This window comes from Hevea brasiliensis, chromosome 14, assembly GCF_030052815.1.
Source record: "Hevea brasiliensis isolate MT/VB/25A 57/8 chromosome 14, ASM3005281v1, whole genome shotgun sequence".
Taxonomy (NCBI): domain Eukaryota; kingdom Viridiplantae; phylum Streptophyta; class Magnoliopsida; order Malpighiales; family Euphorbiaceae; genus Hevea; species Hevea brasiliensis.
Genome location: NC_079506.1, coordinates 83,358,237 through 83,370,553, shown reverse-complemented (window position 1 = coordinate 83,370,553; position 12,317 = coordinate 83,358,237). Strand labels below are relative to the sequence as shown.

Here is a 12,317-nt window from a genome sequence, read left to right as displayed (position 1 = left end):
ATTTGGTCTTGAATGGTTTTCCATTTTGGCTGGTGATTTTGCTGACGGATTGAACGAGGTTAGCAGAAAACAAAGATGTTAAAATGTGCTGGGGAATTTAAGCAGCTCAAGAGTTTCTAACAAATTGATTCATTGAACTGAGAAATTTGAAAAAGTCTTGGTATTTGATGGTAAAATAACTTCCGGCTTAGCTTGAAAATCCATGTCCACTATTGCAGTAGAATTTCCTACAGTTTATGAGACGGAAATGCTTCCGGTTCTCTTCATCCTGCGTAACGGCATAACCGCATAAGCCTTTCAACGAAAATGAAAAATAAAAAATAAAAGATGCTGGTACTTTCAAAGATCTGTTGTGACACTTGGCACAAAACACTCACTGTTTAGCATTTTCTATTTTTTCATATTTTTAGCTTTCCATTGTCTCTCTCTCTCCAAGTTAGTTACCCCTTGCACACAAACTCCTCATCTCGAATCCTCCTAATTTTTCCTCGTACTGCCAATGTATGTATTATGTTATTTGCTGTAAATGTATATATGCATATCTGCATGGGGATTTCATTGCTATATTATGCATTAATGTATGGATTCTATTCAACAAGAATTTGGATTCTTCGTGATACTTTTATATGTTCCATCTGCTAAATCTACTCATGATTTCACAGTGAATCTGTTGTAAGATACATCTTGAGGTTTCTAGGCAAATATAAAGCTTTTCTTGAATCAAATCAAATACAGGTCTTCGTATTCTTGGGTTTCTTTTCTTTTTCTCCTCAGATTTGTCCCCAATTCATCTAATTTTCATTTTCCTGACTGGTTTTATCTATTGGTCTATGTGAATGCCATTGCAAATTTTTATGCATCTGATTTTTGCATTTTCATTTCTTTATTTCTTCCATATCAAGTTTGATTTTTTCCATCCACCAGCACCTTCTCATTTCAATCATATCATAAACCACATGAAAGGTCTATGGGATCCTATTCATAATTTAGTGATTTCAAGCCATATTGCTCGAGGATTGTCTAATATTTGTCTCTGTTGTGGTCGTCATGCAGGAATTGAATTCCCACGGATAAGAAACATATGATTATGTTCGAGTGAGGCTTGAGCCTGGAAGGTGCAATACTTTGATACTTCGGATTGATAGACTATGGCGTGGTTTAGAGCTGGTTATAGTGCGGCAAGAATTGCCATCAGGAAAACTCTCTGTCATAGTGGATCATATATGACAAGAATACAGGGCCTTGCCTCACACAATAGGAGTTTCCATCGTACAATCTTTCGATCAAAGGCACAAGCTTCTGCTACCCCTCAGTCTATGCCTCTCTCTAAGCTAACTGATAACTTTCTAGATGCCACAAGCAGTGTGTACTTAGAAGAGCTTCAGAAAGCCTGGGAATCTGATCCCAATAATGTAGACGAGTCTTGGGACAATTTCTTCAAGAATTTTGCTGGTCAGTCAGTGACATCTGCAGGGATTTCAGGGCAAACAATACAAGAAAGTATGCGTTTATTGTTGCTGGTTAAAGCTTACCAGGTTAATGGCCACATGAAAGCAAGTTTAGACCCACTGGACCTGGAAGAAAGAGAAATTCCTGATGATTTGGACCCTGCTTTCCATGGCTTTACAGAAGCTGATCTTGATAGGGAATTCTTTATAGGAGTGTGGAATATGTCTGGGTTTTTGTCAGACAATCGACCGGTAATGACACTTCAATCCATATTGACAAGACTTCAACAGGCCTACTCTGGACATGTTGGATATGAGTATATGCATATAGATGATAGTGCGAAATGTAACTGGCTAAGGGACAAGATTGAAACCCCGACACCAATGACATACAATAAGGAAAGGCGTGAGGTTTTTCTTAATAGATTAACATGGAGTACATACTTTGAGAACTTCTTGGCTACTAAGATGAAAGCAGCAAAGAGGTTTGGGCTTGAAGGTGGGGAAACTCTGATCCCTGGGATGAAGGAGATGTTTGATAGAGCCTCTGATCTTGGAGTTGAGAATATAGTTGTTGGAATGCCTCATAGAGGAAGATTGAATGTTTTAGGCAATGTTTTTCGAAAACCACTTGCACAGATATTTAGTGAGTTTGACAAGAATGCAAAATCTCTGGATGAGGTTGGGCTTTATACAGGTACTGGTGATGTCAAGTATCATTTGGGAACTTCTTATGATAGACCAACTAGAGCTGGGAGGAGAATTCATTTGTCTCTGGTCGCAAATCCCAGCCATTTGGAAGCAGTAGACCCAGTAGTTCTTGGTAAAACTAGAGCAAAGCAATATTATACTAATGATGCGGACAGGAGTAGGAATATGGCTGTTTTGATCCATGGGGATGGTAGCTTTGCCGGGCAAGGTGTAGTTTATGAAACTCTACATCTTAGTGCACTTCCTAACTACACTACTGGTGGGACTATACACATTGTAGTGAACAACCAAGTAGCCTTCACTACTGATCCAAGGTCAGGGAGATCTTCACAATATTGTACTGATGCTGCTAAGGCCTTGAATGCCCCAATTTTCCATGTAAATGGAGATGATATAGAGGCAGTTGCTTATGTGTGTGAGCTTGCAGCAGAGTGGCGCCAGACTTTCCATTCTGATGTTGTGGTTGATATAATATGCTATCGTCGATTTGGGCATAATGAGGTTGATGAGCCATTTTTCACACAGCCAAAGATGTACAAGGTTAGTTTATTGTCTAGGGGTGATTATTATTAGTCAGATTTGAGGCATTTCTCGAATTTCTTGAGTATTTTTCTTCCAACTGTTTCTCCTTCTTATTCTCATTAATGCGAACTTTAGTGCTATGTTTCTAAATTGGAGTTTGTGGTAACAGGTCATTCAGAAGCATCCCTCTTCTCTTGAAATATATCAAAATAAACTGTTGGAATCTAGAGATATCACACAAGAAGACATTGATAGAATACACAGAAAGGTCAATACAATACTTAATGAAGAATATTCGAATAGTAAAGATTATGTTCCTAAAAGAAGTGATTGGCTCTCATCTCATTGGTCCGGCTTCAAGTCACCTGAACAACTTTCTCGTATCCGAAACACTGGGTATGCTAGTGTCTTACTCAACTTTTCTAGTTCATCTCTAAATAGTTTGATTTATGGGCTATAATTTCCTGATGTAACACAGGGTAAACCTAGATGTGTTGAAAAAAGTTGGTAAAGCGATCACGGTACTTCCAGATGATTTCAAGCCTCACAAACAAGTGAAAAAGATATATGATGACAGGGCACAGATGATTGAAACTGGGGAAGGCATTGACTGGGCACTTGCTGAAGGACTAGCTTTTGCAACATTGCTATTGGAAGGTAACCATGTAAGACTCAGTGGCCAGGATGTTGAAAGAGGTACGTTCAGTCATCGGCATGCTATGGTTCATGATCAGGAGTCATGGAAGCAGTATTGCCCTCTGGATCATGTTATGATGGGCCAGGATGAGGAAATGTTTACTGTGAGCAATAGGTAATATTTGTTAACTTCTTTGTGCACTTGCTTGTGTTTTACCATTATTTATTAATTTAAAAATCCTCCTATTTGGTGAATATTACATTCCAGTTGACAAAAAAAATGGCAAAAAACTTATGTGAGGTTTTAAATGCTGCCACTGTAATTCTGCAGCTATACATTGGAATAGATTTCAAGTTTAGATATGAAAGTGTCAATCTATACAAAACTTTCGAGCCAACTAAGTATTAATCCCGGTCAATATAATTGTTATAGAAGCCTACCTTATAAGGAGTTTTATATAGTTTCCCCGTCTGTAAGGATTCCTAACTAGTATATATCTCCTATCTAATGTAGTATTCTTTGTATGTAAATACCTATGTACTGTCAATTGAAATTAATGAGAAAAAAAAAAAACCTTTTCCTTCATGGTATTAGAGCAGTCCCGCAGCTTAAACAATTGCTCCTAAATGTTTTTTTTTTCTTCCCCTGTTTTTCTCCGAAACTACTGTACCCTAAGAGAACCCACTAGGGTTACTACAGTGTCTTTCCGCTAGCTTCAGAAGGAGACCCAAGTGCCGATTGGCTATCCTTGAAAGTTCAGTGACCGAACTTGGAGCGAGTGGCCTTCACCCACCACTTTTGCTTTCTGGCCCCCATTCCATACGCCAGCATGTCACTGCGTGTATGCTGTCCTCCGGCAACGTTCGGTAGCCACGCTTTGTTTCCTAGCATCGCCTAGACTTGATGATTCCATTCCCATGGGTGATTGTTTAGTTTGGGGTATTTTTTGGATCTCTAAGGTTCGAGATCTTTCAAGCAGTTCTATTTTTTGAACAACTTTAGGTTCTGTTTCATGGAATCCCTTTGTTACCAAGTTTTAGTGTGTTTATTTCTTGATTGGGTAGTGTTGGTACTTGTTTTGTTAATACTTATTAAGTCTACTTTGTTGAAAATTGGGATAGAGTTTTATTATTTTATCTAATGGCAGACAATAAGACTATTGTGTCTGATGTGATTCCGGTGATAACTAAGATTATGAAACACAAACTTAAATATTTAAATTATTTGGAATAGAGTAAGACTGTCAGGGTTTATTTCCAAAGCATTGATAAGGATGATTGCCTTACTAAGTATCCACCCACTGATAATACATTACAAGCTTGGCCCAGAAAGAATGCTCGATTGTTTTTGCAATTTCGAAATTCGATTCACAGTGAGATAATCAGTCTAATTAATCACTACAATTTATTAAAGAATTGATGGATTACTTAAATTTTTTGTATTATGGTAAATGAAATATTTCTCGTATTTATGATGTGTGTAAGGTATTCTATCATGCTGAGAAGCAAGATAAGTCTCTCATGACCTATTTTATGGATTTTAAGCAGGCATATGAAGAGTTTAATATTTTATCACCTTTTAGCTCTAATGTAAAAGTTTAGCAGGCATAACGAGAGTAAATGGCTATTATGAGTTTTCTTATAGGCCTTCCTTCAAAGTATGAAACTGCTGAATCTCAGATTCTATCCAGTTCTGAGATTTCCTCCATACATGATACATTCACCATCTTTCGTACAGAAAGTACTCAGTTTTCACAACAACCTGCCAATGGTGCTCTTATTAGCCGCAATACAAATGGACAACAGGGTAATAGGGGAGGAACTAGAAGAGGGGGTGTAGGCAATAGAAATAATCAGCGTAATGAGGAGGTGAATTCTAATCAAGAATCAAAGGGAATAATTTGTTATTACTACCATGAGCCTGGTCATACAAAATATAATTGTTTAAAGCTTTAAAGAAATAATCAGCAATCTCAAATGGCAAATATGGCAATAGGTGATAATTTTTCATCCCTTGAAAAAACTGTCTCGATAGCTGTAGAGGAGTATGCATAGTTTTCCCAGTATCAGGCATCTTTAAAGTCTTTCAGTACCACTGTCACTGCCATCGTTGAGTTACGTAAATCCACCACATACCTAGTATCTTCTTCATCCAAATGGGTCATAGATTATGGTGCTATAGATCATATGACAGGAAATTCTAGTCATTTATCTGCTTTACGGTCACATTCCACCCCCTCTACTGTTACTTTAGTTGATGGTTCTAACTCTTTTCTCTTGGATTTAGGCAACGCAAACCCAATTTCATCTATTTCTTAATCATCTGTTTTATGTGTACCTAAATTTTCTTTTAATTTGCTTTCTGTTAGTAAACTTACTCGCACCTTATATTGTTCTGTTTCCTTTTTTCCCAGTTATTGTCTGTTTCAGGATCTTTCGACGAAGCAGATTATTGGTAAGGGACATAAGTCTGGTGGCCTCTACATCCAGGATAATCATGTATCGCGAACACTTGTTTGCCCTAGTACCTTAACTCCTCTTGCAGTCCACTATCAATTGAGCCATCCATCTTTGGCTACCTTGAAGAAGTTATGTCCTCAGTTTCAGTCTTTGTTAGTCTTAGAATATGAGCCATGTCAGTTTCCTAAATATCATCGTTTCCCTTCTATATCTAGAGTCAATAAACAAACTTTGTCCTCATTTGAGTTAGTTCATTCTGATATTTGAGGTCCTTGTTCTATTACTTCTAAAACTGAATTTAGATATTTTGTTACTTTTGTTGACTATTACTCTCGTGTTCTTTGGTTATATTTAATGAAAAATCATTCTGAGTTATTTTCTATATTCTGTGCTTTCTGTGTTGAAATTAAAACTCAATTTAATGTTTCTATACGCATGTTGAAAGGTGATAATGCCAAAGAATATTTTTCAAAGAGTTTTCAGTATTATATGACACAAAATGACTTTCTCCATCAATCCTCCTATGTTGATGCACCATCCGAAATGGTGTTACCGAAAGAAAAAGTCGACATCTCCTTGAGGTAGCTAGAGCCCTTATTTTCCAAATGAATGTTCCTAAACAGTTTTTGGCTGATACAGTTACTACAACATGTTTTTTTATCAATCGTATGCCATCTTTGGTTCTTGATAGGGATATTCCTTATACTGTCTTGTTTCCCTCTAAATCTTGTTTCCTATTGAAACTCATATTTTTGGATGTACTTGTTTTGTGCGTGATGTCCATACACAAGTTACCAAACTAGATTCGAAGTCTCTTAAGTGTGTCTTTCTTGGGTATTCTTGGCTCCAAAAAGGCTATAGATGTTTCTCTCCAACCCTTAATCATTTTGTTGTGTCTGTAGATGTTACATTTTTTTAGTCTACTCCATTCTTTTCACATTTTTTCTATGTATGAAAATTAGGGGGAGGAGGATGATCTTTTAATATATACTATTCAGCCAATATCTAGCTCTTCCCAGTCTACTGCTCCTGCTCCTGCTCCTGCTCCACCAACAGTTCGACCTTCTATTATTCATGTTTATTCCAGAAGACTAAAGGTACCTGACTCAAATCTTCTAGTAACTTCTTCATCGGAAGATCCGGTTCCCACCACTGATCATGCATCTAACTTAGATCTTTCTATTGCTCTTCGTAAAGGTAAACGTATATGCATTTACCCTATCTTTTCTTTTGTTTTTTTATGATCATCCGTCTTCTTTTTCTCGATGTTTTGTTAGCTCTTTAGACTCTGTTACTATTCCTAAAACTGTTTTTGAGGCATTAGCTCATCCTGGCTGGCGTGCTGTAATGAAAGAGTAAAATGAAAGCTTTAAATACTAATAGTATAAGGGAACTGGTGACTTTGCCTACTGGTAAGGAAGCAATTGGTTGCAAATGGGTGTTTACAGTAAAGGTAAATCCTAATGGTTCTGTAGCAAAATTAAAAGTTCGTCTTGTAACCAAAATATATGCTCAGGTATATAGAGTTGGTTACTCTGATACTTTTTCTCCTATAGCTAAACTTGCCTTTGTCATGGTGATCTTTAGGAGGAGGTGTATATGGAGCAATTTACTGGGTTTGCTACCCAGGGAGAGTATAAAGTTTACGGGTTTCGAAGATCTTTTTATGGCCTAAAACAAAGTCCTCGGGCTTAGTTTGGGAGATTTAGTGAAGTGGTATAAGAGTATGGTCTAAAGAAGTGTAAGTGTGATCACTTAGTTTTCTATAAGCAGTCTGAAACTGGTTTAATTTTGTTAGTAGTTTATGTGGATGATATTGTTATCATGGAAAGTGATTCTGCAAGTATTTCATCCCTCAAATCCTTCCTTCAAACTCAATTTCAGATGAAAGACTTGGGTTTATTAAAGTATTTCTTGAGTATTAAGGTTATGAGAAGCAAAAAATGTATTTTCTTGCCTCGGAGAAGGTATGTTTTGAGTCTATTGGTAGAAATAGGGAAAATGGCTGCTATGCCTTGTAATGTATCAATGACTTCAAATTTGCAACTTGTAGCAGAGGATGGTGAATTGTTTGATGATCCATAAAAGTATAAGAGACGAATGGGTAAATTGAACTGCCTTACAGTAATTCGTCTTGATATTGCATACTCAGTTTGGACGGTGAATCAGTTTATGACTTCTCCAACTGTTGTTCATTGGGAAGCTTTGGGATAAATTTTGTGCTATTTGAAGGAAACTTCAGGATGAGGCTTGTTATATAGTAATCATGGGCATTTAAATGTCGAATGTTTTTTAGATGCAGACTGGGTAGGCTCTAAGGTTGATAGAAGGTCAACTACTGGGTATTTGCATTTGTGGGAGGTAACTTGGTATCACGGAGAAGTAAGAAGCAGAGTGTAGTCTCTTATCTAATACTGAATTAGAATACAGAGCTATGGCACAATCAATGTGTGAAATAATGTGAATACTTCAATTATTAGAAGAAGTGGGCCTTAAGGTCTCTTTGCCCGTATGGTTATGGTGTGATGATCTAGTTACTCTCCATATTGCCTCTAATCTTGTGTTTGATTAGCGGACCAAACAATTGAGATTGATTGTTACTTTGTTCGTGAAAAAAATGCAATAAAAAATCATCTCAATAGGACATGTCAAAACAGGGGAGTAATTAGGAGATATGTTTACAAGAGCTCTGGATGGAGTTTGGGTTGATTACATTTGCAGCAAGTTGGACATGATTAATATCTATACTCCAACTTGAGGGGCAGTGTTATAGAAGTCTACCTTGTAAAGAGTTTTGTATATAGAAGGTTTCCTAGTCTATAAAGATTCCTAACTAGTATATATCTCCTATCTAATGTAGTATTCTTTGTATATAAATACCTATGTATTGTCAATTGAAATTAATGAGAAAAAAAAAAAGTTTTCCTTCAATAATATAGACATTGAAAATATATAATTGCAGATATCTAAGAAAAATGTAGTATTCTGGTCTATTAGTGCAAGTTCTAGAGGCTGAAACATCGTACTTGCTTTTGCAATTTGCCCTGCTGCGTTCTATAAGAAATCAAAAGGTATATTAAGCTTAAAAAGCCCATACATCTTCGGGTTCAACTCCTGTTAAGGTGTATGCCATTTTGAAAGTCGGAAGGATTTCTTATAATTCTAACTTAACAGCATTTGCAAATTTTTTTTTCCCTAAAATGAAATGTGATTGGTAATTGAATAGATTTTATACTGAGACAGAAAATACCACTTCTGCACCTTCTGGATATTCTGGGGCTCTGATGAAATCTATAGCAGAGTTACCCTTTCTTACATACTATAGAAGAATGTTAGGGATTTTTATTTTTTATTTTTTAATTTGTAAACAACAACTATTACTTTGAATGTTCTCATGTGTGAGTAAGCATGCTCTTGTATGCAGCTCTCTTTCAGAATTTGGTGTACTTGGGTTTGAATTGGGATACTCAATGGAAAATCCAAATGCTTTAGTTATGTGGGAAGCTCAATTTGGTGATTTTTCTAATGGAGCTCAAGTGATGTTCGATCAATTTCTGAGTGGTGGGGAGTCAAAGTGGCTACGCCAAAGTGGACTAGTTGTGTTGCTTCCTCATGGTTATGATGGCCAGGGTCCTGAACATTCAAGCGCAAGATTGGAGCGTTTCCTTCAGGTACTGCCAATAACAGGGTCCTAGCTAGAATATATACAGAAGCTTGAATCAACAATCAGCATTCCATTTGTTTTTTTTACTACTGTTAATGGTTCTATATCTAATGGCAGATGAATGATAGTGATCCCTACGTTGTGCCTGAGATGGATTCATCACTCCGAAAGCAAATCCAGGGATGCAATTGGCAGGTTGTGAATGTTACCACTCCTGCTAATTACTTCCACGTTTTGCGGCGTCAGGTGTGGACACAAAGACTCAGGTTCTGAATCCCATTCAGAATTTCAGACAACTTTTCCAGCTTTCTTCTCATACTTGACTCTTCTTTCCTCCAGATACACAGGGATTTCCGTAAACCTCTGGTAGTGATGTCTCCAAAGAACCTGCTTCGTCACAAGTCCTGCAAGTCAAATCTTTGTGAATTTGATGATGTCCAAGGCCACCCTGGTTTTGACAAACAGGGCACCAGATTCAAGCGACTTATAAGGGATCAGAATGATCACTCTGATCTTGAGGAGGGCATCAGGCGACTGGTTCTTTGCTCTGGAAAGGTAGTATTTGTTAAGTTATGATTCTTTTGTGTGGGCCTGCATTTCTACCTGACAATGCAAAGAAATTTTGTTCATTTATGTTATATATATCTGTGCTGGACTGCAGGTTTATTATGAGCTTGAAGAAGAACGAAACAGGTTAAGTGAGAAAGATGTTGCAATTTGTAGGGTGGAACAGCTCTGTCCCTTCCCATATGACCTCGTCCAGCGCGAACTTAAGCGTTATCCAAGTATATTTTCACCGTTCACACATGCTTGCAATAGATTTTTTTTTATGGGTTCAGTGTCTCGCACAGTGATCTTAGAGCTGATGTGCATTTGACTCCATGTTTGATTATTACAGATGCTGAGATAGTTTGGTGCCAGGAAGAGCCAATGAATATGGGTGCCTACAGTTACATTGCACCTCGTCTTTACACAACCATGAGAACCATGGGAAGAGGATCTTTTGAGGACGTCAAATACGTTGGCCGAGCTCCATCTGCTTCCACGGCCACTGGCTTTTATTCAAATCACAAAGACGAACAGATTAAGCTTGTTCAGCTAGCTATGCAGCCTGAACCTATCAAATATCCCTATTAATTCCATTTAAAATCGACCTTAAATTTAAAAAAAAAATAATGTCCCACTCAAGATCTTATATTATCCCGAATTCTTTGCATAGTTTACTTATGATTAATTTATGATTTTGATTGGAGTTTTAAAGTTTAATAAGACTTATTTTACTTATTACCCAGTAAATTAGATTTAATTCATCATTCTCTTGAATATAGTTTTTATTGTTGAGTTTAGGACAGTCATCGGTTGAGTTTTTGCGTATATTCAATTTGACTGAATTCTAGTATGACAAATTTGAGTAATATATAATCAGATTTGGAACATGTTTGAGTTTGATAAATAATATCTATGATTGATTCGAATTGGATTTGGATTTTATATGTTGAATATCTATTACCGGAACCCATTTATATAAATGCTTAATTAAATATAATATATATATATATTAATAATAATATTCATAAATTTTTATTTAATTTATTTTAAATAAAATAGAGTTTAAATATTTTATGAAAACATTAAATATTTAAACTATAAATTATTAATAAAAATATTTTTATGTAAATTATTAATTAAAATATATAAAATTAAATATTTGTGAGTATTTTTTGAATAATAATAATTAAGATTAAAATAAATTAAAATATTTAAAAATAAATTTTAATAGAATTTAAAATTAATTTAAGTTTTAAAAATATTAACCATTTTAGGCCTGAGTCAATTTATTTGAGCCCTACAGCTTCTTCTTCAAAGCCCATTGATTGTTCTGAATAGCTCGTGTTCTCGACATGTACCATGATTTTGAGAGGCTCATTCAAATAAAAATTCTAAAATTTGGATATCTCAAAAATAATTTAAAAATAAGTAAATGAGTAAATTGTAGGTCTTAAAACATTTTATTCGTCAGAGGTAATTCATTTCTCGTGAATCTAATAATATTGACGAGAATATTTTAATTTCTTTTAATTCATAATTGGCATATTTCTAATTTTGAGAGAGTAGAATTCATTATTTTTTTTTTAATTCAATGAATGTATTATAGGTAGGTGTAATCGATGAGTTATACATCGAGAGACAGTTATTTTTTTTTTACTATAAATGTGAATAATTATTGTGTTTATTTTCTTAAAATGGTATCAAAGCCTCTCTTAAGTGTTTCACGCTCTAAGTATTTGATACTGAGTGCAAGAGGAATATGTTAATGTCCCACATTATTTTGATATAGGAATAATGTGTCCTTATATGATAGTCTTGAGCACTTCTCTTCCTTTGAACTAGCTTTTGCGAGCTAGGTTCTGTCCATTTTCTTAAGATGGTATCAGAGTCTTCTCAACCAATGTTTGGGTTTTCCATAAGTGTTTCACGTCTTTAAATTTGATTCTAAGCGTGTTGGAGTGTGTTAATATTTTATATTGGTTTAGAATAAAGGTAACATACCCTTTATATGAACTTGGACGTTCCCTCTTTAAATTAATTTTTAGGGTTGAATTATGCCTGACATATTTTTTTAAGAATAAGATAATTTATATAAAACATTTTTTATAATTAGCATGTGAAAATTTTGGTATGATTTTCATAATGACCATTTAGTAAGTAATAGTTGAATGTATAATTAACATGCATTCAAGAAAATGAATTAAATTAATTTAATTATTCAAAAACCAGAAATGAATTCCCACAACAATGGCCATGGGAATTCATTCTAAAAAAAATTTGAATCATAGCTATCTGTTATGTATGATTGTTTGGATATGCTTAATATA

The 12,317-nt window shown here is 35.4% G+C and overlaps 1 protein-coding gene across 1 annotated transcript; it reads left to right on the top strand.

The window, feature by feature from the left end:
• The first annotated feature begins 1,066 nt into the window (after positions 1–1,066).
• LOC110636616 (uncharacterized) lies at positions 1,067–10,701 on the top strand. Its single transcript, XM_021786404.2, has 8 exons — positions 1,067–2,699; positions 2,851–3,077; positions 3,160–3,492; positions 9,202–9,448; positions 9,559–9,687; positions 9,781–9,996; positions 10,103–10,226; positions 10,340–10,701. Exons 1-8 carry the CDS (start codon positions 1,149–1,151, stop codon positions 10,576–10,578), a joined length of 3,066 nt encoding a protein of 1,021 aa, XP_021642096.2. The 5' UTR covers positions 1,067–1,148; the 3' UTR covers positions 10,579–10,701.
• The last annotated feature ends 1,616 nt before the right edge of the window (positions 10,702–12,317 follow it).